Below are 25,750 nucleotides of genomic sequence, written 5' to 3' on the forward strand. Positions count from 1 at the left end.
AGATGGGATGGCGTATGGCTGCAGAATGCCATGGTAGTCATGCTGGTTAAGTGTGCCTTGAATTCTAAATAAATCACAGACAATGTCACCAGCAAAACATCGACACACCATCAAAACTCCTCCTCCATGCTTCATGGTGGGAACTACACATGTAGAAATAATCTACTCTGCATCTCACAAAGACACGGCAGTTGGAACCAAAAATATCATATTTGGACTCATAGACCAAAGTACAAATTTCCATCGGTCTAATGTCCATTGCTCGTGTTGCTTGGCCAAGCAAGTCTCTTCTTCTTACTGGTGTCCTTTAGTAGTGGTTTCTTTGCAGCAATTCGACCATGAAAACCTGATTCACACAGTATCCTCTGAACAGTTGATATTGAGATGTGTCTGTTACTTGAACTCTGTGGAGCATTTATTTGTGCTACAATTTCTGAGGCTGGTAACTCTAATGAACTTATCCTCTGCAGCAGAGGTAATGCTGGGTCTTCCTTTCCTGTGGTGGTCCTCATGTTAGCCAGTTTCATCATAGTGCTTAATGTTTTTTTGTGACTGCACTTGAAAAAACTTTCAAAGTTCTTGACATTTTCCAGATTGACTGATCATCATGTCTTAATAAAGTATTTTCACTTTGCTTATTTGAGCTGTTCTTGCCATAATTGCCAAATAGGGCTATCCTCTGTATACCACCCCTACCTTGTCAGAACACTACTGATTGGCTCAAACGCATTAAGAAGGAAAGAAATTCCACAAATTAACTTTTAACACAGGAACACAGGAACACCTGTTAATTGAAATGCATTCCAGGTGACTGACTACCTCATGAAGCTTGTTGAGAGAATGCCAAGAGTGTACAAAGCTGTCATCAAGATACATGGTGGCTACTTTGAAGAATCTTAAATATAAATATATTTGTTTAGCACTTTTTTGGTTACTACGTGATTCGATATGTGTTATTTCATAGTTTTGATGTCTTCTTCCTAATTCTACAATGTAAAAAATAGTAAAAACGTATATATATTTTTTTTGAATAAGTAGGTGTGTCCAAATGTTTGACTGGTACTGTATAGAAATATATATAGAAATTAAATGTAAAAAATGACCTAGGTCCGCACCACGGTGTCCTTAAATGTAGTTACGGCCATGGGTTTTAGACAGACTGGTCTAGAATATTAATTAATGTTGGATAGTTATTAGTAGCCAATCACTAGTTACCACAGACACAAAGTCATAATTATGGCTAAACCCCGCCTATTTCTACAATTTATCTTCTTAAAATCTGATTTTAAACGTAACCCTAACCACTCTGTTAACCGTATGCTTAACCATAACCTTAAATTAACACCAAAAAGCTAATTTTTGTTTTCATGAATTTTTACAATATAGGCCTAGACAATTTGTACTCAGTGGCTGTGGTAACTAGTGACAACCAAGGCCTATGTTTATGTAATTGGGAACGCATGAAATTGTTACAAAAAAATCCCACCCTCCTCAGCAATGAATCATGCGTTTTATATTTAATTTGAATGAAGCAGCAGCTTGCTAGTCTAAAAGACTCATAACAGTCAGTTGCAGACGAACTAATTTACAGTGGTAGTACCAGTGTAAGCATTGCTTCAAAAAAATGAAACACTGATTCAATCATGGAAATAACCAATTAGGCTCTGAAATCCAAATTTCATGTTGATTATTTAAAAAAAAACTAAAACCCTGAGACGGACCGCCCTCAACAATCGCCGCTATCAATTCAACGCTTTGGTGCGGACTGGACACAGTGCCTGAGACGTTTACACTGGCACATGTGAAGGTGGGAAGATTTTGGAAAGTAGAGAGCATCCAACAAATTCTAAAGGTATGTGTATTTTTGACATATTTTCCAAGAGGATGCCCGTTATAGCTGCAAATGTTTTTGCTTTACACACTATAAGAGCTTTTTTGTTTTTGTTTGTTTTTTTGCAAGCTACAGAATGTGATATCAATGTTACTGTCATAGACGCGATTGTCTGTCATTAGCCTATGCATGCCCAGCGAAATAGAATTCCGTGTCATTTTAAGAAAATAAAAATGAATAGCCTATCAACTAAACAATATCAATTAGACAAATAAAATGCATTTGGTCATATGGGCACATTTTGGGCACTAATGCACGCGCAGTCTCCAAATAACCCCGCCCCAAACAGGTTGCATGACAAACACGCCCTGGCCAGTTGGTTGCCTTGTTTGGAGAATTTGGAGGGTATACATTTAAGTAAAAAAATATATAAATGTGTGTGTGCGCTCGTATGTGCCTGCGTTCGTACGATCGTGGTTATTGCAACAAGTTGGCTTTCTAAGAACAAAGGATGGAAGTGAAATTAAATTACGAATATCCTTGACTGTTGTGCCTTCACAATTACATACTGCACATGACTGTTTTGTATCTCACTCAAATGTAACATTAAAGGCTTCACATCAAAGGCTATCAGTAAGTAAGCAACTTGAGGTGTTTCCAGGTCTGTTCTATTTGTGCATATTGTGTTGCTGGTTTTAATGGTTCTGTTCAGGAGTCCCAGCCCTCCAACATATCTTTGCCCTAGAACACACTGCCCCTGCCAGGCAGCTGTTGAGTGGTATGTGTTGTGCCTGCTACTTTAGTCCAAAACCCTTTTGCAATCATGCCAAGACCCTGTGCTGAACTAACTGCTTTTTCTGGGTAGTGGAAGTTAAGGGGACCAGGGGTTAATGTTACCTATGGATTATTTTGAGTAGCAGGATGGTATATAAACTGCTGGGGGGGAATGCATAAACCCTTTCAGTAATATAACCACAGGAGGTCTGAAACATGTCATACCTGCTCTGTCAGTGTTATGGATATCAGTACAGTGGGGGGATGGTTGGTGGCAAAATCTGGATCATAAAATAGGGATCATATTTTTGTATGTGTTGGAGTGGGTGCAGTATGTCCACCCAGTCCTACTGGCACCATGGCCGGTGGGAGAGTGTTTTGTTTGGGGTATCACAGTGATGGGACAGTGTGTTGGGGAACTGTTGTGGACAGTCTGATCTCTCTCTGTCTCTGTCTCTGTCTCCCTCTCTAGCAAAACAGTATGGCATGGCTCCAAGCTTGGAAAACTATTTCTGGATCAGCTATGGGAAAAGTCCATAATCACTCACCAATAGACAGCTTTATGAAAATTCCTGGAAAACAAAAGTTGACTCTGAGATTTATGGAATCAGAGTAAAAGTAAAGAACCTTCCATATGTCATAGTAGACTTTTCACTGTGGTCCATATATTAGTTGAAGTTGGTCTACACACAGTATGTTGTTGACTTGTATAACATAACTGTTCTAGTTTTATCAAAGTCATGTTTCCTGGCAGTTATATGTTTAAAAAGAGTTAAACGATATCACTGACACCTAATGATGGAAGTTCAGTTTACTTCCCTCTAAAACCCTAGGCCTTTGTGTAGGTGTAGGCTAACAATGGCTTATTTTTAACCTGTGGTTGTTGGGCGAGGGGGGTGGAAGTGCCAGGACAACAGAGGAAGAGAGGCCTCCTCATACTTCATCCTTCCTGGGATTCTGAGAGGCTCTCCACAGCCCTTTTGTAATACAAATAAACAGGCTTCTCCTCAGTGAGTTAGTCAGTGAGCTATGACAGCCTGACCTACAGTAAGCAAAAGAGGGGGGATTAAGTGGGGGGATTAAGTGGATTAAGTGTAGAGGTCGTCCCTAAACTCAACTACCACCACTTGTGGAAAGAAACAACAAATTGGCATCAAAGAGCCACCTTCAAATAATCTGCCTCTAAAGCAGGGTTTCCCAAACTCGGGTGCATGATTTGTTTTTTTTTGCCCAAGCAGTACACAACTGATTTAAATAATCAAAGCTTGATGATAAGTTGGTTATTTGAATCCGCTATGTAGTTCTAGGACAAAAACCAAAATGTGCACCCAGGCAGGGGGGTTGGGAAACCCTGCCCTAAAGGACAGAAAGATGCATTGCTCTCGGCGGTCATGGGGTCGTCAAAGGAGCTGGGAAATCCAAATAATTTTCATGAAATACGGAATGCATGATTAGCAATCTCTTCAAGTCAAATGGTTAAAGATGCTTCTAACGTGTGGGTGGAGATTCAGTACCCAAGTAGTCATCAAGGTCTGTCTCAGAGGAATTAATACATCTGAATGAAAGTTAGAAAGAAAAAAACTGGGAAAGGAAACGCCAAACTGCTCAGGGAAATGTTGGTGACTGTGGTAGTTAAGGTGAAGACTAACAGTGAAATGCTTACTTATGGGTCCTTAAAGATCAAATAGAAATAGTGACACAGAGAATAAATACTCAGTGAATAACAATAATGAGTCAAAATAACATGGCTATGTACAGGGAGTACCAATACCGAGTCGATGTACAAGGTAATTGAGGTAGCTATTCACATATACTGTAGATAGGGGTAAATTGACTAGGCAAAAGGAAAGGTAATAGAGGAAGAGGCTCTAGGGTCTCTGGCATGATGGTGTTGATGTGAGACATGACTAGCCTATCAAAGCACTTCATGGCTATAGATGTGAGTGCTATGGGACGATAGTCATTTAGACAGGTTACCTTGATGTTCTTGGGCACGGGGACTATGGTGGTCTGCTTGAAACAAGTTGGTATTATTCAAGATGTTCAATATGGTTCAAGACACACTCTAGTCACATCTGTACTTTTCCAGTGGCAGGCCTCTTTGGTAGAAAATGATGTAAGGAAGGGTGAACTTGAAAATATCCATACACTGAAATGGTACATTGATCAAGAGGTTAGCAAAGCGCTTCAGTGTTACATGTAACACAAGGATATTTAAAACAAGTTAAAGTACTTCGATTTGATGGTCCTATATCAAAGCTTAGAATAACTCTGAGTCCGCCTTAAAGAAGACTTGGACTGGAATGACAACTTCATGAATTTCATTGAGTGGTTATGAAGAGCCTCCTGAGTGGTTATGAAGGGACAGTTTCTAGCAGTAATTACATTTTTATATAGTCATATCTTGAAACTGTTTGTCCTGGTCTGCAAATCAGTGAATAAATACATCTAAATAGTGTAGAGCATTCATTTTTGCTTAACTACAGGTATTATACGTACCAATTATTTCTTGAATGAAGTGAACTACCTGGGATGCTGGTAGACCAATTATATTAATTCCTTGAAGCTAGAATCCTTAATTGAAACAATAAGAAAGCTGTCACCTCAAATTCATAGACATAGCTAAAGATGCAAGGAATGACCAATGATCGTAACCATAGCCATGTTGAGGCTTTACAGTGTTTGTTCCCATTCACATTGTTTACAAACATTGGAGTAAAACAAGCTCATGTTTTAGGTTCTGATGGGGTATGACAGTTGAACTAAGCTGAGGCATTTAAGTTGAGATTTTTTAAGAATCAATGGGCATACATATCATTTAAAAAAATGGATGCAGCAACCTAAGGATTCTATCTTTAGCGCTGTGTTTTGTTTTGAGTTGGCATTCTGCTTAACCTAGATTAGGGCTCAGGTTAAGGGGCCAATAGCCTCGCAAGGCGCCTGAGAGGTATACTGCTAAAGCTAGCCAGCTCCAATTAGCTTCCCATTCCAGCTCAGGCTTTATCCATACGACGGTGGATATTGCTCGTTCACCTGCCGCTAACTCTAGGCTTGTAACTGTGTGTAAATGTGTGTATGTCGCACATGGCTCGTCGAACGCCAAACTCTTCATTGAAACATCTGAAACATTAATCCGTGGACAAGTCAGTGCGACATTTTAATTTATGCCGAAATCAAAATGAAAAGTTCTCGCAAATCCAGAAGGCTATCGTGTGAAATATTGTTTTTGAAGTGCTGTCTTTATTTTATTCGTTTGGTGTGCTCTGGTGTAGTTATCAATGGACAGGCACCCCCCACTATTTTTTTAAGTCATACAAAAGTTTTCCTGTGCGTGAAGTTTCAAATGTATTTGTCATTACTGAAGGTCTCTCGCTCTCATGAAAAATATCAAACTACTATTACTACAAAAAAATGTACGCTTCAACCACTTTTATTTACACTAATACCACAACTATCCCTATTACCACTACTAGCTATCATTTCTAGCTACTAACACTATTACTACTATTATCATCGTCCCTATATTTGTGATACAACTACCATCATTACCATTTGGGATAATAATCATGGAAATAATAATAGCGAGTGTTAATGCTTAATTAGGGAGGAGATTGTGGATCTGTCTCAGTCTGTACTTTCGTCACACGCGATACCTCAGACAGCACTGTTCCGATTTTGACTCAATTTGGATGAATTATGTGTCTTGCCATAGATCCGGCATTTACAAAATGACACTGATTGGCCCAAGGGCGAGAGCTATAGTAATTAACTGAAATGTGTTAGTCACGCGCAATATCGCAATTGGCCCAGTGTCAGGCAATGAGTGGCAAATACATATTTGGCTGCAAGAGGAGCCAACACTCCTTCGTCAATGAGTATTTAACCTTTTTCCTCTGGGTTTAATATATATACATTTTAAATAAATTGAGTATTTTCTTCAAAGAATGACTCTTTCTGAATAATATTTTTTTTAATGGCGGAGGAAGTGCATCTCCATCTTTACTTCCCCTGTCGTGCATTGACTACATACACACACTCCTCTTTGGGTAGCCAAGTCTTTTTGTGTCTCTTTTCTCTATAGCCAATAAAACCCCACAGTGGAAGTGTCATAAAACCTAGCGGTCAAACAGGGACATTTTTCTAATCTTTTTTCCACCAATAATTTTTCCCATGGGGAATTTTATAAGCACTTACAATTAGGTCTGTGCTATGTGTAGGTTTACCTTGGCGTGACGTTTTGATAACCATGTAAATCTCTCTTGGACAAAGTGTCTTATCAATATATTCAGCTCTATTTACTCTCAGATTTGAAAATGCTAATTAGATTAAAAGTAGACATCACGCAAGACTACAAATCCCTGCAAGCTCCTGCATATCACCTCTAGCTGACACCTTTGCTAACAGGTATTGTCAATTTAAAACTTGGACAAGACAGACGATTGTCGATTTTTAAAGAAATGTTGCCAATTTATTAATTACTAAATGTAGTTAACATTAGAATCCAGAGATTCTTACATTTTCCTCGATTTGGCAGTCTCATCCAGATCATCATGGCATTTGTAGTTCTTTGTGATAGCCACATAAGCAGCTAATTAGCTTTAAATTTTGGAGGAATAAATACAGACATGTATTGATCAAAGTCACCTTGTCCTAGAGATCTACAACGTTATCAAAACATCACGCCAGGGTAAGCCTACACGAAAAAGCCCTTATTTGAAGTGTTTCTAAAATCTCCTATAGGAAAAATGAATGGTGGAAAAACAATTGGAATCATTTCCTTTTTTGACCCCTAGGTTTTATGGGTATTAGTACTCATTCTGTGGTACTGTATTGGTGGTCACTGAGCTTGTATCTGGTCATGTTGTTTCTGTTTTGTATTTCTGACAGGGTAGAGCGATTCTGCTAATTTATAATCTCTTTTTAGGGCCGAATAGCAATTTGGTATATAATTTGTTTTTGTTTCATTTTCCCAATATGTCTAATAGGAGGTTTTAATTTCTGTAACAATCTGATTGATTTCCCTGTGTGCGTCTCTCTCTCTCTAGGGCTCGTGTCATGTGACACTTGACATTTTTGATATAGTGAAACAAGTCTGATTAATTGATATCATCAGGATGTAATATCCTGCTCATTACTACTCAGTTCATGATAACAACCAGACTGTAATTACAGTTCTCATTTCAGTTTGTTTTCCTTGGCATAGGAGGCAAATAGCAGTTTTACAGACTGAAAGGGAATGGGAAGTTGCTTGATTGTGAAAGGGTGTTGTATAGCGTTGAATGAGAACACTACTGAGCACTTGTGACACCAGTGTCCATCCTGGGACTTTGGTCAGGTGACAAGCCATTGAAGAGATATAGAACCATCTATATAGACTACACCAGCACACTGCCTGATGGAGAATGATGATGTAGTATTTACAGCCTTATCCATAGATTTGGTTTTACCTTCAAACATAAATGGATGTCAAATTGATACATTTGTGAAGTGAAACTATAGAAACTGACAGTGTTTAGCAGTTATCAAACTATATACGTTAACTAGGCACTACATCAGTTTTGATCAGTTTGATTAAGTGATAGTTAGTTGTATTGTTAGCAAATTACAATCATATTACTACTACAAATTATTTAATAAAAAAAATGTTTTTACTCCGTGTGTTTGTTTTCCTTGTATAGGAGGCAAATAGTAGTTTTACAGACAAAGGAAATGGGAACGTTGCTTGATTGTGAAAGGGTGTTGTATGAGAACACTATTGAACAAGTGTGACACCCATGTCCCTCCTGGGACTTTGATCAGGTGACAAGCCATTGAAGAGAGTGGACCCTATATATAGACTACACCAGTGTATTGAGTTTCTGGGCCAACCGTGCGCCTCTGTGGATTGTCCTGCCATAGGGGTCAGCCATTGGGCTTGTGTTCTGCCTCTGTACCAGGTCTTACCCCCTCTCTCTCGATCTCTGTATTCCTCTCTTTTATCTCTCTCTCCCACACCCATGGTCACAGATAAAAGGTCAAAGACAATTTACAAGAGATCTAGAGCAGAGCTGCAGTAAGATGCTGTGGCTCCCTTCTTAGATTGTGATCCACACCCATCTCTGTCTGACCATTGACAGTTATGACATTTCCAAAGAACCCGGGGTAAGGAGCGAGAGAGCTGGAAGTGTGTGACTCATCCTCCCTTACTAACAGTCTTCCCCCACAGCTCCAAAGCATTCCACATTCTATCCTCTCTTTTCCTCTGGTCTTTCTCTCCCTTTGCTATTGTTTTACACTCGTCATTTTTTAATAACTCACTAAAAATATGTTTTCATATGTCTCTTAGTACTCAAAGATCAATACTTCTATGTTCCTGTTCCAGCTGGAATTTGACTGTGCTTTATAATTCAAAAGGTTTCTTTTTGCTGGGTTAGTGAATTAACATTTTGTAAGAAGAGTGTGGATTTCACGAGGGACAAGCTTTGTATACTTTTACATCAGATTTCAGCTATCTTCAAATAAACATCCTCGTCTTTCTTGGTATTATAAATATGCACGTTCCCTGACCATGGGCGGAACGACTGTGACCTGTTTTGAGTGGACATCCTGTTCTGAGACCCTGCAATGTGTGTTCCGTCAGCACATACACATAAACAAACATGTATTTATGTTGTCTCATATAGTATGGCCAATTACTGTTGAGTGGTCCATTCAAAGGGAGCTATTGCTGCAAATAATTTCTACCATGAACCAGACCATAGAAGTATATCAGTTAGAAATGCAGCCGCTCCCCTCTACTATTTCCATGCTTGTGATTCCTCTCGTCATACAGTGCCTTGCAATATTCATCCCCCTTGGCGTTTTTCCTATTTCGTTGCATTACAACCTGTTATTAGTTTCTTTAATTTGCATTTCATATAATGGACATACACAAAATAGTCCAAATTGGTGTGATGAAAAAAAGAATACGTTTAAAAAAAATTCTAAACGGAAGTGGTGCGTGCATTTGCTATGAAGCCCCTAAATAAGATCTGGTGCAACCAATTACCTTAAGAAGTCCCATAATTAGTTAGTTTGCACACAGGTGGACTTTATTTAAGTGTCATGTATGTATGTAATGTATGTATGTAATGTAATGTAATGTAATGTAATTGTGTGTGTGTGTATGTATGTAAAAAATCTGTTCTGAAAGGCCCCAGAGTCTGCAACACCACCAAGCAAGGGGCACCACCAAGCAAGTGGCACCATGGTAACCAAGGAGCTCGCTAAACAGGTTGGGGACAAAGTTGTGGAGAAGTACAGATCAGAGTTGGCTTATAATTTTTTTTCACACTTTGAACATCCCACAGAGCACCATTAAATCCATTATTAAAAAATGGAAAGAATATGGCACCACAACAAACCTGCCAAGAGAAGGCTGTCCACCAAAACTCACAGACCAGGCAAGGAGGGCATTAATCGGAGAGGTAACAAAGAGACCAAAGATAACCCTGAAGGAGCTGCAAAGCTCCACAGTGGAGATTGGAGTATCTGTCCATAGGACCACTTTTAACCGTACACTCCACAGAGCTGGGCTTTACGGAAGAGTGGCCAGAAAAAAGACATTGCTTAAAGAAAAAAATAAGCAAACACATTTGGTGTTTGCCATGTGGGAGACTCCCCAAACATTTGGAAGAAGGTACTCTGGTCAGATGAGACTAAAATGTATTTTTTTGGCCATCAAGGAAAACGCTATGTCTGGCACAAACCCAACACCTCATCACCCTGAGGACAACATCCTCAAGGTGAACCGTGCTGGTAGCATCATGCTGTGGGGATGTTTTTCATCGGCAGGGACTGGGAAACTGGTAAGAATGGAAGGAATGATGGATGGCGTTAAATAAAGGGAAATCCTTGAGGGAAACCTGTTTCTTCAGTCTTGCAGAGATTTGAGACTGGGACAGAGGTTCACCTTCCAGCAGGACAATAACCCTAAGCTTGAGAATCTGTGGTATTACTTAAATATTGCTGTACACAAGCTGAACCCATCCAACTTCAAGGAGCTGGATCAGTTTTGCCTTGTAGAATGGGCAAAAATCCCAGTGGCTAGATGTGCCAAGCTTATAGGGACATACCCCAAGAGACTTGCAGCTGTAATTGCTGCAAAAGGTGGCTCTACAAATTATTGACTTTGGGGGGTGAATAGTTATGCATGCTCAAGTTTTCAGTTTTTTTTGTCTTGTTTCACAAAGATTTTGCATCTTCAAAGTGGTAGGCACGTTGTGTAAATCAAGTGATACAAACCCCACAAAAATCTATTTTAATTCCAGGTTGTAAGGCAACAAAATAGGACAAATTCCAAAGGGGGTGACTACTTTCCCAGGCCACTGTAGTTCACCTATGCTCACTGGCAACACCTCTCTTTGTCCCATATAGAAAAATGTGGAGGATCCCAGCACTATGGCTTCCGGTGCTTCTACTGGCCGTTGAGGTGAGAGACTCCTGAATATGTGTGTTTTTGTCTGATTAGAAACTATATAAAAGGGGCTGTTAAACATCCAATAGGTATGCCACTGTGAAGATGTGGGGACCATGCTGGCATCCGAGGAGGTGCCCAACATCCCTTTGTCGACCACCGTGACCCGCAGCCAGATCCTCTCAGCTCAGTTTGAGTGCTACCTGAAGATCATCTATGACCCACCACGCAATGAAGCTGGTGAGGCACTACACACACGTGCGCACACATACAATATGGTTCAGGTCAGGGGGGAAGGGAAGTGACTACCCTCAGGTCTGAAAGGAGTGGTCTTTGTGTCCAAGCTGCCCCTGTATCTCAACCTCACTAAATAAAGGCTTTTGAAATGCTGTTTTGCACTCTATTTCTGTACATACAACCTGGACACAGACTTCATTGTATTGTTCACTAGGACTGTTTTTTTTAAAGTGACTTTTGTTTGCACATGTAGCTGTTTCTCTGTTTTAAATGCATTTATACTATTTTCAATGTCGTAAATAATACATTTTGAAGAGACATTTTAAACATTTAACAGGTGTCTTCTTTTTTTGATCTGTTTTTCATTACTCTGCTTTCGCATGAGAGACCGTTTTCACTTTGTCTTAAATGCCTCAACACTGTATTTTATGGTGACAGATTTAGCCCTAGGTTTTTTAGACGTTTTAGAAGTTCTAATATCACTAACAATGTCACTCTCTTTATATTATGTCCATGATATAATAAAACAGTTCAGAGATAACAAAGGCAATGAACCTAAACATTTGAAACATGGAACAGATGCATTACTATAATACACTGTACACAGCTACTCTTCTGTTGTCGCCCCTTCCAGGCACATTCTGTAACCGCACGTGGGACGGCTGGCTGTGTTGGGATGACTCTGCACCTGGCACGGCCATGCAGCTCTGCCCTGTGTACTTCCAGGACTTTGACCCCTCGGGTAAACAGCCCAGCCACACAACTAACAATCACAATTAAACTGACTTGATATTTAATAATGATGCCTCGCCTGAAGTGTTTTTTGACACCCATCCTCTCCCTGTGTCCATTCAAACAGAGAAAGCAACTAAAGTGTGCAACTCGGACGGACAGTGGTTTCGTCACCCTGAGAGCAACCGTATCTGGTCCAATTACACCCAGTGTCAGATGTACACTAAGGACAAACTGACGGTATACTTCTAAGCCAACTTGTTTAGTAATTTTGACAGTGGCTTAGACAATTTTGTGAGTCAATTTAGTGATTGTTTTTAAGTTCATCTCTCTCTATTGTGTTCATTTAGTTAATACCTGTTAAACTCTGAGGGTTGTTTTGGGCCCACGGAGCTTAACTGCTACCCACTCTGTCAATTTCAGTCAGAAAATAGAAAGTGGCATATCTTTCGAAAGCTACAGCACTTGTATTTTTGGAAATCTAGCTCAACTCTTACTGCTGGCGATGTCATAAGAATCCTCCCATAGGCCATAAATCATGTGCTATGCTATGGTCATAGTAATAGAGTATGTAATTTAGGTCAAGTCACCAAAAGTGTAAAAACGTTGTATGAATGGAAAGAGTACACCCTGGTGGTCAGCATAAAGCAATACATTTATTTTCCATCCACATTTAATGTCATGACCTTGAATGCATCCTCCATATTCGCTGTTGATCTCTTTTTTCCAATGGGAAAAATGAATCGTAAAATAACTTTGAATTTCCTTCGCATGTCTGTTACTTTTTTTTAAAAATTATAACTTTTGGGTCATTTTAAAATGTCAGGCTTGAAAATCCGTTCAGCCATTTTTGGACTGAGGTACTACCCAAACCAGACGCCTCTAGTTTCAAGTGGTCATGTCATGTGATCTTCTAGTGGGTGAACTGGGAATCTGACATGAGTTGATTACATCAGTGAAAATGTTATGACTTCCGCTTTCTCCTTATACAGTGCCTTCAGCCTGAATTAAAAATGGATGAAATTGTTTTCTCTCACATTCAACACACAATACGCCATAATAACAATATGAAAACATGTCTTTAGAAATGTTTGCAAATTTGATTTCAAATTAAATACTGAAATATCTCATTAACATAAGTATTCACACCCCTGAGTCAATACATGTTAGAATCACCTTTGGCAGTGATAAGAGTCTTTCTGGGTAAGTCGAAGAGCTTTGCACACCTGGATTGCACAATATTTGCACATTATTATTTTTTAAATTCTTCAAGCTCTGTCAAGTTGGTTGTTGATCATTGCTAGACAGCCATTTTCAAGACTTGCCATAGATTTTCAAGACAATTTTATCCAATTGTAACTAGGCCACAGCAACATTCAATATCCTCTTGGTGTATATTTGGCCTTGTGATTTAGGTTATTGTCTTGCTGAAAGGTACATTTGCCTACCAGTGTCTGTTTTAATGCAGACAACTAGGTTTTCCTCTAGGATTTTCTGTGCTTAGCACTCTTTTTTTTCCTTTTCATCTTAAAAAACACCCTAGCCCTGGCCTATGACAAGCATACCCATAACATGATGCTGCCATCACCATGCTTGAAAATATGAAGTGTTAGTGATTTGTTGTATTAGCCCCAAACATCACGCTTTGTATTCTGGGAATAAAGTGAATTTCTTATCCACATTTTTTCAGTTTTACTTGAGTGCCATATTCCAAACAGGATGCATGTTTTGGCTTCCTCCTTTTCATTAAGTTTAGTATTGTGTAGTAACTACAATGTTGATCCATCCTCAGTTTTCTCCTATCACAGCCATTAAACTCTGTTTTTAACTGTTTTAAATTGGCCTCACTATTGGCCTCGTGGTGAAATCCCTGAGTGGTTTCCGTCCTCTCCAGCAACTGAGTTAGGAAGGTATCTTTGTAGTGACTGGGTGTATTGATACACCATACAAAGTGTAACTAATAACTTCACCACGCTCAAAGATTCAATGCCTGCTTTTTACATTTTTTACCCATCTAGCAATGGGTGCCCTTCTTTACGAGGCATTTAAAAACCTCCCAGGTCTTTGCGGTTGACTAAGTTTTAAATTCACTGCTCAACTGAGGGACCTTACAATTATCTGTATGTGTGGGGTACAGCGATGAGGTAGTCATTCAAGTGTCCATGCAACTTATTATGTGAATTGTTAAGCACATTTTTACTCCTGAACTTATTTAGGCTTGCCATAACAAAGGGGTTGAATACTTATTGACTCAAGACATTTCCGCACTTGATTTTTCATTCATTTGTAAACATCATTCATTAATTTCTAAACAACAAAATTCTCTTTTCACATTATAGGGTATGCCGTGTAGGCCAGTGACACAATCTCAATTTAATACATTTTAAATTCAGGTTGTAAAACAACAAAATGTGGAAAAAGTCCAGGGGAGTGAATAACTTCTGAAGGCTCTGTATGCATAGCATTCCTGTGAGAAGGCCTGACACGTTGCATCGGGCCTGCACTTTTAAAATGGCTGTCTTACTATAGGAATTTGCACATGTTTTGAGTGCCAGGAAAAATATATGACAAAAAATGTATCCTTTTGGAATGGTAATTGTGACATATTTTATTTCAAACCTAGACTTTAACATTTCTTATTCCCTAACATGGGGCCAATTTTGGGAACGTTGTTGCTGTACACCTGTATCAGAATCCCACGGTTCTTACCTTTTCTAACAATACTAGGCATGCGTTTCTTGGACTTTTTGAAGTCTAGATGTATGTAATGAAGGGATTTTACATGTTATGTGTCGTTTAGAAAATACCACCAGATGGTGTCTGAGTTTACCAGGTTAAAGAAGGGAATTAATGCTTCCCCTTCTTGCCCAGTTTGCGTTTAGCTTGTACTACTTGGCCATTGTGGGACATGGATTGTCTGTGGTATCTCTCATCATCTCACTCTGCATCTTCTCCTACTTCAAGTGAGTCATGCATTGTTTCATCTATGGACCCACCAGATAGACTGTGCTCTGAATGTAACTTTAGTGTACCTTTTCACTGTACACCCTCTAATCAAAGTGATTTTGTTTGTATTGCTCTTCCTACACCAGAGCCCTCTATTCTAAACAGAGGTCTTTGGTTGTTCCCTACATTGCAAACATTAATTCACATAGTCAAATGGAATACTGAGCTTTCCTATGACCCTATACGAGCCAGTGTAGATACATTTACACACTTGTTTGTTTCCTAAGTGTGCCTCTCTCTGTTCTAATCCTCCCATTAGGAGTCTGAGCTGCCAGAGGATCTCCCTCCATAAGAACATGTTCCTGTCCTTTATCTTCAACTCCATCTGCACTGTCATCTGGCTCTCTGCTGTAGCCAACAACCAGCAGCTAGGGGCCAGCAACCCTGTAAGTACTGTGCACCTCTGCCATCAGGGTGAATAGCTACTAGTTGAACTCTGTTGGTGAACATTTTGAGGTGCTACACTCCACAATGTGTGGAAATGAGTGCCAGTGACCGCTTAAAGTTTAGCGTTTTATAAAAACAACCTCTGTCCTGAGGCTTCTCCCTGTGTTGTTCTCTCTCAGATTGGATGCAAGATCCTGACAGTCCTGAACCAGTATACGTTTGGATCCAACTACTTCTGGATGCTGTGTGAGGGGATCTACCTGCACACTCTCATCATCGTGACTGTGTTTGTGGGAGAGCAGAAGCTGGGCTGGTACTATGTCCTGGGTTGGGGTCAGTGACTACATCTTTATTTTTCACTTTTCAAATCTCTGTCCTGCTCTGCTGTCTGATATTCATTGTTGTTTGACCATCCTGATCCCCTAGCACATAATTTACTTGCATTGACATTTTAATAATTTATCAGACGCCCGGGTGAGTTATGTAAGATACTCGAGGTAGGGTTTCAGAAGTTTTCGCAAGATAGGCAGGGACTCCCACTCTTTGGCTGGGCTGAGCAGGAGCCACCCTCCCGTAGGGGTGGGAGGGCTAAGAGACCGGAGGTGGTGGAACAGTTGGGATGTAGTGTTTTGGCATAGCCTGAAGGTAAGGAGGTGCAGTTCCCCTTACATAATGTTTTTTCATATCTCTATCACATTGAGTGAATGATTGGTATCTAACACATGGAAACTGCGTATTTGATTGACCATTTATTCAGTTTCAGCCATTACCATGAGTCCGTCCTTCCCAAATAAGGTGCCACCATCCGCCTGTGCTTTATCAGTTCTTGAACCTCTCCTCGGGGATGCCCATTCGATCTATACCAGAGCTAGCACACCTGATTCAACTTGTCAACTAATCAAGCCCTTGAATAGGTAAATCAGGTGAGCTAGTTCAGAGCTACAACAAAATTGTGAAATGTCTGGGGGTCCCTGAGGAGAGCTCCATTTGTTATGTCATATCTATGAAGGCCTTATGGAAGCTCGACAGTCATGTACTCCTCCGTCTCTCTCCCAGGCTTCCCCATCATTCCTGCCATCACACATGCTGTGGCACGTGGGCTCTTCTATGATGACCGGTAATGTGTCACAACTCCCTCTGAATATAGTGCATATTAGTGGCATAGATTGACATTCTGCGCTTTATACTGCATTAGAACATTGTCAGTTACTGAAATCTCAGTTAAACTCAGAATCAGATGTTTCTGTCTCAGTTGAGCTCAGGTTTGTCTCTGTCTCCCAGATGCTGGATCAGTTCCGACACACACCTGCTCTACATCATCCATGGGCCTGTCCATGCTGCCCTGCTGGTGATTCTGCACTACCAAAACAAACATTTAGCAGAAATAGAAACCAAAGGGTTTCAAAAACAGAATTATTATTGTTTTAATCTAGTATTGGGTTTGAATTGCAAGTACTCAAGGTGCTCATGGAAAACAATCGATCACTGAATGCAATCACTCAATTCACTCACTCTATTCCTCTTCCTCTTCTACACTCTCTCTCCAGGTGAACCTGTTCTTCCTGCTCAATATAGTGCGTGTGTTGATCACCAAGCTGCAGGTGACCCACAGTGCAGAGTCTAATGCCTATATGAAGGTGGTGAGAGCCACTCTCATCCTGATCCCTCTGCTGGGAGCCCAGTTCATCCTGGTTCCCTGGAGGCCAGAGGGACGTAAGGCCAGGGCCATCTACGAGTTCATCATGAACATTTTTGCACATTTCCAGGTATAGATTGGATGGTGCTGCTCACAGTTCCATTCTATACAAACCTAAATCGATGTTTGGTAGCATAGACAGTGCCTTACAAAATGAATATAACTAGCCGACATAGAGTATGTATCGTGTTCAAAACATTGGTATAACCTTTCCACACTCAATATTCACTGAATTACTTTTATTTGATATAGGGACTCCTGGTCGCAATTATATTCTGCTTTTACAATGCAGAGGTAAGTGCCAGCATCTTAAATATGATGATTAAGCTCAGTATACCTATTACAATTTGCATTTTTATTTAATAATATAATCATGATCATTCAGAAATTCTTATGTATTTACTGAGAATGTTCAAGCTAGCATTTATGTTGCTCTTAAACCACTCCGTGTCTGGTTCCATAGGTGCAGGCATGTCTTAGGAGGAAATGGGCACAGACCAAGCTGGTGTGGAAATGGACAGATTTCTACTCCCACTACAACACCAACTCCTCTGGGACTGAGACGAGTCGCGCTACAGTCAGCCTGGAGCTCACCGCTCCTGAGGAGGACACCATCATTAAGCCAGGTGGCAGTGTGCACTATCGAGCCAATGGACAGAGCAACGGCAAGCGCTGCACCAACGGGGAGATGGACACGCCCAGGATCCTGGAGACCACGGACATCTGATAGCACTGCACTGCCACTTCCCATAGGCACCATCGCATGATGCTGTGACAAACAGGCTCACGAAACTCACAGATTGGCCACAGACAATTGATCAATGCAGAAAATGGGGGCCATGAACTGTTGTGTCATTGTAAATGTTGGATCACACACGTGGTAAGAATATACACACAAATGTGTACAAGATACACATGCAAACACACAGACAAAAACCCATATACAGACATCTGATAATGGATGAGCAGCTTACAGGGTCCAGTTGAAACCTTACAGACAATTATTTGCAAGCAGATGTATATACATTTCACTGTAGCTTTTCATTGTTGCTGATTTTGGCCTTAGGCACAAGATATTATGGAACAATCCCAGTGATAAAATGACCCAATAAAGAGGGCTATCTCTGGCAATGTTTGAAATTGGCCTTCACTGCCGATCAGTGTCGGATGTAATCAATTCCTGTGGGCATATTGGACAGTATATACACTGGCAAGAAAGTATGTGAACCCTTTGAAAATACCTGGATTTCTGCAAAAATTGGTCATAAAATTATCTGATCTTCATCTAGGTCACAAACAAGTCTGCTTAAACGAATAAAACAAACAATTATACGTTTGTCTTCATTGAACACACCGTGTAAACATTCACAGTGCAGGGTGGGAAAAGTATGTGAACCCTTGGATATAATAACTGGTTGACCCTCCTTTTGCAACAATAACCTCAACCAAATGTTTTCTGTAGTTGCGGCTCAGATCTGCACAACAGTCAGGAGGACCATTCTTTACAAAACTGTTTCAGTTCAGCAATATTCTTGATGTCTGGTGTGAACTGCTCGAGGTCATGCCACAGCATCTCAATCGTGTTGAGGTCAGAACTTTTGTTGAAACCATTCTATTGCTGATTTACTTCTGTTTTGGGTTAATGTCCTGCTTCATCACCCAACTTCTTCTGTTGAGCTTCAATTGGGAGACAGCCTTACATTTTCTGGCAAAATGTCTTGATAAACTTGGGAATACATTTTCCCGTCGACTATAGCAAGCTGTCCAGGCCCTGAGGCAGCAAAGCAGCCCAAAGCATAATGCTCCCTCCACCATACTTTACAGTTGGGATGAGGTTGATGGTGTGCTGTGCCTTTTTTTTTTGTTTTTTTTCTCGACAAAGTGTGTTCCTTCCGAACAACTCAACTGTAGTTTCATCTCCACAGAATATTCTGTCAGTAGTGCTGTGGAACATCCAGGTGCACTTTTGCAAACTTCAGACTTGCAGCAATGTTTTTTTTGGACAGCAGTGGCTTCTTCCGTGGTGTCCTCCCATGAACACCATCCTTGTTTAGTGTTTTACGTAACGTAGACTCGTCAACAGAGATGTTAGCGTGTTCCAGAGATTTTTGTAAATCTTTAGATGACACTGTAGGATTCTTCTTAACCTCATTGAGCATTATTTGCTGTGCTCTTGCAGTCATCTTTGCAGGATGGCCACTTCTAGGGAGAATAGCAACAGTTCTGAAATTTGTCTTACTGATGAACATCAAGGCTTTTAGAGATACTTTTGTAACCCTTTCCAGCTTCATGCAAGTCAACAATTCTTAATATTAGGTATTCTGAGATCTCTTTTGTTCGAGACATGGTTCACATCATGCAGTACTTCTTGTGAATAGCAAACTCAAATTTTGAGTTTTTTTTTTATAGGGCAAGGCAGCACTAACCAACATCTCCAATCTCGTCTCATTGATTGAACCCCAGGTTAGCTGACTCCAATTAGCTTTTGGAGAAGTCATTAGCCTAGGGGTTCACATACTTAATCCAACCTACACTGAATGTTTAAATTATGTATTCAATATAGACAAGGAAAAATACAATTTGTGTGTTATTAGACACTATGTATGTCTATTGATAGGGTCACATACTTTCTCTTGGCACTGTAAGTGTTGGTTTATTAGGAATTTCTGGTATCGTTTAATTATTTTTTATTACTGACACTGCTAAGGCTATATTGTAAAGGTTTGGATCAGCATTTTCTGTCACTTTAATGAAGTTGAACTTATTATTTAAATGTGTTACATAAGCTTGCCTTTTTTAGAAACATGAAATGACTGCTTAACTTGGCATAGTTCTGACTGCTGAATGTTAAGTTCTCTGAGGCAAGTAAGACGACAGTGTATAAGGAATACAACACAATGAGGAAAAGTGTGTGCTTTGAATCTCTAATAGTAGAACCTGTGATGAGAGAATGCCCTATGTCTGACACAACACTTTTTATCCAGTGTTACTTTCTTATGCTTTAGCGAATCTTGTATATTGAGTTGCTATACACAATCTTTGAAAAATCAGAGAGGATACATGTATTATACCGCTGAGCTGCAGTTGAACTGTGCATCTGTATGTGTGTAGGGGGGAGAATTTACTATGCAGTGTATGAAAAACATTCCACTTTAACTTCCAAATAAATTGTGTTCTAAGTGTAAAAAAATCATTTAATAAACATTTATCATTTTGGTTTGTGCTAGAGTTTTCTTGTCCATTGAATAATAGTTTTGGGGATATTTTTTTTATAATGTAGGTCTGAATGTATTAAAATAAATAAGGAGTGAAAAGTGTTTGTTAAAAACGGACACTCATTGACTTTAGTTAAACTTGCAAGTCAAAAGGGGATATTTCTTGCAAACTGTAAAGATTGCTATTAAAAATGGGCTGGTGTTTTTCCCAGACTCCTTTCATCTTAGGTGGATAAGGGCCTGTGTCAATCCTGTCTTAGAAATTAAAGTTACTTTTTAGGGGCTGATGTTACTGCTCTTTGTCTTAGGTTAGGTAGCTTTTTTTTAATGTGGAGAGAAGCCTAAAGTACATACTTGATCACATGAACATTACAAATAATGCTGGCCTAAATTGGATGTAATGGCAATTCCTTATGATACACTATTGGTACAGGTTGAGAGCAGTTCATGAGGCGTCCACATAATGTAGGTAATTGACGTTCCAGACGTAGGTCTTTAGTTGGGTGATGTTCCCATTTATTGCAGATATTGAAGATGATGAACATAAGGCCTACCGTGCAACGTGAAGAGTTGCACTCCATAATTGTTTGTGGGAATATTGTCACATCCTCTTCTGCTCCTCTCCTCCGGCATACGACATCGCCAGAATACTAACGACCGGTCCTTGGATTCATCATTACACACACCTGGCACTCATCATTATGTAAACCTGTTCATGATTCACACCTGAACGTCATTACCGTCATCATTTCCTCCCCTTTATATGTCACTCCCTTATGTTTTCTCACCAGTTATTGTTCTTGTTTATCGGCATGTAGCCGATAAATGGAATTGTCTCGTTACTGGTTTCGCTGGCTTTATTAAACGTTTCAGCTGCTTCCTGACTCACAGCTCCGTTATTACAAATATTCTCTGAATGTCGATTAAAAAAAACTTAGCCTCTATTTATATAAATTATCATCTGACTGTTTCTCCAGCTTACAATTTTGCATCTAGCACCTTAGCTAATTGGTTTTGGTGTACAGTAGATTCTACCCATTTATACAGTTGAAGTCGGAAGTTTACTTACACTTAGAAGAACACTCGATTTTCAACCACTCCACAAATTTCTTGTTAACAAACTATAGTTTTGGCAAGTCGGTAAGGACATCTACATTGTGCATGACACAAGTAATTTTTCCAACAATTGTTTACAGACAGATTATTTCACTTATAATTCACTGTATCACAATTCCAGTGGGTCAGAAGTTTACATACACTAAGTTGACTGTGCCTTTAAACAGCTTGGAAAATTCCAGAAATTGATGTCATGGCTTTAGAAGCTTCTGATAGGCTAATTGACATCATTTGAGTCAATTGGATGTGTACTAGTGGATGTATTTCAAGGCCTACCTTCAAACGCACTGCCTCTTTGCTTGACATCAAGGGAAAATCAAAAGAGATCAGCCAAGACCTCAGAAAAAAAATTGTAGACCTCCACAAGTCTGGTTCATCATTGGGAGCAATTTCCAAACGCCTGAAGGTACCACGCTCATCTGTACAAACAATAGTACGCAAGTATAAACACAATGGGACCATGCAGCCGTCCTACCACTCAGGAAGAGATGAACGTACTTTGGTGAGAAAATTGCAAATCAATCCCAGAACAACAGCAAATGACCTTGTGAAGATGCTGGAGGAAACGGGTACAAAAGTATCTATATCCACAGTAAAACAAGTCCTAATTCGACATAACATGAAAGGCCGCTCAGCAAGGAAGAAGCCACTGCTCCAAAACCGCCATAAAAAAAGCCAGACTACGGTTTGCAACTGCACATGGGGACAAAGATCGTACTTTTGAGAAATGTCCTCTGGTCTGATGAAATAAAAATATAGCTGTTTGGCTGTAATGAATATTGTTATGTTTGGAGGAAAAAGGGGGAAGCTTGCAAGCCGAAGAACACCACAACCATGAAGCACGGGGGTGGCAACATCATGTTGTGGGGATGCTTTGCTGCAGGAGGGACTGGAGCACTTCACAAAATAGATGGCATCATGAGGAGTAAAATTATGCAGATATATTGAAGCAACATCTCAAGACATCAGTCAGGAAGTTAAAGCTTGGTCGAAAATGGGTCTTCCAAATGGACAATGACCCCAAGCATACTTCCAAAGTTGTGGCAAAATGGCTTAAGGACAACAAATTCAAGGTATTGGAGTGGCCATCACAAAGCCCTGACCTCAATCCTATAGAAAATTTGTGGGCGGAACTCAAAAAGCGTGTGCGAGCAAGAAGTCCTACAAACCTGACTCCATTACACCAGCTCTGTCAGGGGGAATGGACCAATATTCACCCAACTTATTGTGGGAAGCTTGTGGAAGGCTCCCCAAAACGTTTGACCAAAGTTAAACAATTTCAAGGCAATGCTACCAAATACTAATTGAGTGTATGTAAACTTCTGACCCACTGGGAATGTGATGAAAGAAATAAAAGCGTAAATAAATCACTCTCTCTACTGTTACTCTGGCATTTCAGTCTTAAAATAAAGTGGTGATCCTAACTGACCTAAAACAGGGAATTTTTACTAGGATTAAATGTCAGAAATTGTGAAAACTGAGTTTAAATGTACTGTATGTAAACTTCTGACTTCAACTGCATATATATATATATGAATTACAAAGCTGTAAAACATTATCCTAAATATAACACTTCAACTTAGTAAATACCATTGGTTTAATAAAAGGATTTCAGCATGAAAACTCCTTTATATTTATATGCACTTTTATTTATTTTACTATGTCAATGTCTATTGTAAATGTTTTGGCACAAAACTGGTGGCAGTGTTGAAAAAAAGTAAATAGTTGGTTGAGTTGCAGAGTTAATTGTTCAGATGCTTTTTGAACTAGTTTGGCTATTTTCTCCTGATCCATATGGTCTAGAAACTCATGGATAATATGGACACAGACACAATATATAAAAGTAAAACATTGTTTTTGTAATTACCAAAGTTACCATTTACTGACTGAATTCCTCTAACTTTGAAATACTGACTTCTTCTACATTGTGGCTAGATGGAGAATTAAAAGATAGACTCAGCTCTGTGACAAATATATTTATAACTAAACCGAGAATTTATCTGTTTTCTATGGGAGCAAATTAAACATAATGGGCGTAACAAGCAAGGAGGTGGGCAGAGCTCAGCACAAGCTAGTGAGAGCCTATTGGCGTTAGGGAACGCCTTCTCTGTAAAGTGTTTGTGAGCAATCACTCAAAATTCTCCCTTGCACTCATTTGCAAACAACACAATTGTTTTGAAACTGGCAAATGGTGAAGTCTACAAAACTTAGTGCACTCTGTTCATAAAATATTATAGTTTTGGGAATCGAAAACTGTATTGAGAATGGGCTTTTCTTCTACCAGAAAATCAGCAGAATGCCTGCCTGGCTCCATCTCGCTCCCTACTATCACACGGCCAGCCACTGGGCTTCATATCCTTGCCATATTTGGTGGGGAGAGGAAATTCCAACCGGATGCTTCAGATTTATACATCCGGTGACACATCAGGCTACTTGTTCCATCTGTGACGTAGGTGAGAAGTAAACAGCATAGTGGGTCAATTACCACAACTAAGAGCTGTGAAGCACAAGCCTAAACTTCCCTGTTTTGGTCTTGTACCTACCACAGTGGGAGCGAAGACTTGCATCTTGCTCCTCGCAATGGGCTTGTTCGACATTGCCTCCGACAGTGCAGGTCGACTGCTGACTGACTGATCAACAAATCACCTTGTATCATAAATAACAAATAATTATTATTTGTAGTGCAGTCAGTCAGCCACAATTTACCCATGATACATCACGGTTTTGATGCTCTCGAATATGGATATCATCTGTGGTACTGCTATTATCTGTGGTGCTGCTATTATCTGTGGTGCTGCTATTATCTGTGGTGCTGCTATTATCTGTGGTGCTGCTATTATCTGTGGTGCTGCTATTATCTGTGGTGCTGCTATTATCTGTGGTGCTGCTCGCAGCAACGTCATTTGGCTGAGTCTACCTTTAATGTAGCAGCTGGTTAGGAGAATGATCCTTGCTATCTGGTATACTTGGGACTTCCCAACTCAGACACTACCCCATTGAAGTTGAAATGTAAAATGGTTCAAGTAAGGGTTAGGTTTAGGGTAACTGTATGGGTTAAGGTTAGGGTTTAGGGTAGTGGCATCCCAAGGATCATGGATAGCACTAACCTTAGGATAATTAAAGTAGCAGGTTAGGATAATTAGGAAAAGGTTTAAGCTTAGCTGAAATGCTGTACTCCATCTAGCCACAACAGTAGAAGCCATCAGTGCAGAGAAACCATCAGTATTGCCACATCAGTAGTTTTGCAAACCTATGCAGGAATGAATCAATGCCGTTTGATCCACAGTCACACAGTGTTAGCTTTTAGAATTTTTGCACAGTGATATCAGCACTTTGTGTGTCTCAAAAGGACAAGGTCCTACTGAGATTTGAACTCAGATCGCTAGATCATTTCACCATAGGACGCTAATCATTTCACCATAGGACGGGATGAAAACAGTTAAATAGGATTTTGCTTAGTGTAAAGGATGATCGCAGGAATATGCTATTTTCTGAATTAAATAAACTACTTAAATGCTTGACATTTTAATTCACCAGAAAAGTATTACCTCTCAAAGTACAAAGCAACGATGTACAGTAGCTCAATAGCTATGGTAAGCCATAGAATAGAATAGAATAAAACTTTATTGTCCATCCAGGATGGACATTTTTCTTTGGCATCACCTTCATTAAAAGAATCACATTACACATACAGTACATTCTCACATCATACACATTCAAACCAGTCAGTCCATCATGTTGCATACACTAACAACAACATTAATACATTCACTCACAACCGATCACCGTCTCAACTGCACTAGATAGATAAGTATATACAGTGCCTTGCGAAAGTATTCGGCCCCCTTGAACTTTGCGACCTTTTGCCACATTTCAGGCTTCAAACATAAAGATATAAAACTGTATTTTTTTGTGAAGAATCAACAACAAGTGGGACACAATCATGAAGTGGAACGACATTTATTGGATATTTCAAACTTTTTAAACAAATCAAAAACTGAAAAATTGGGCGTGCAAAATTATTCAGCCCCCTTAAGTTAATACTTTGTAGCGCCACCTTTTGCTGCGATTACAGCTGTAAGTCGCTTGGGGTATGTCTCTATCAGTTTTGCACATCGAGAGACTGCAATTTTTTCCCATTCCTCCTTGCAAAACAGCTCGAGCTCAGTGAGGTTGGATGGAGAGCATTTGTGAACAGCAGTTTTCAGTTCTTTCCACAGATTCTCGATTGGATTCAGGTCTGGACTTTGACTTGGCCATTCTAACACCTGGATATGTTCATTTTTTAACCATTCCATTGTAGATTTTGCTTTATGTTTTGG

General features: G+C 39.8%; 1 protein-coding gene across 1 annotated transcript; it reads left to right on the forward strand.

The window, feature by feature from the left end:
* Window positions 1-1,511: 1,511 nt before the first annotated feature.
* On the forward strand, window positions 1,512-20,313 carry LOC110492206 (calcitonin gene-related peptide type 1 receptor). The gene is made up of 13 exons (XM_021566305.2): window positions 1,512-1,852; window positions 11,000-11,054; window positions 11,129-11,279; window positions 11,911-12,018; window positions 12,136-12,248; window positions 14,880-14,971; window positions 15,274-15,400; window positions 15,581-15,734; window positions 16,458-16,518; window positions 16,683-16,749; window positions 16,949-17,167; window positions 17,350-17,391; window positions 17,561-20,313. Exons 2-13 carry the CDS (start codon window positions 11,004-11,006, stop codon window positions 17,822-17,824), a joined length of 1,449 nt encoding a protein of 482 aa, XP_021421980.1. The 5' UTR covers window positions 1,512-1,852; window positions 11,000-11,003; the 3' UTR covers window positions 17,825-20,313.
* Window positions 20,314-25,750: the final 5,437 nt, after the last annotated feature.

The sequence above is a fragment of the Oncorhynchus mykiss genome, chromosome 16, assembly GCF_013265735.2.
Source record: "Oncorhynchus mykiss isolate Arlee chromosome 16, USDA_OmykA_1.1, whole genome shotgun sequence".
Lineage (NCBI taxonomy): Eukaryota > Metazoa > Chordata > Actinopteri > Salmoniformes > Salmonidae > Oncorhynchus > Oncorhynchus mykiss.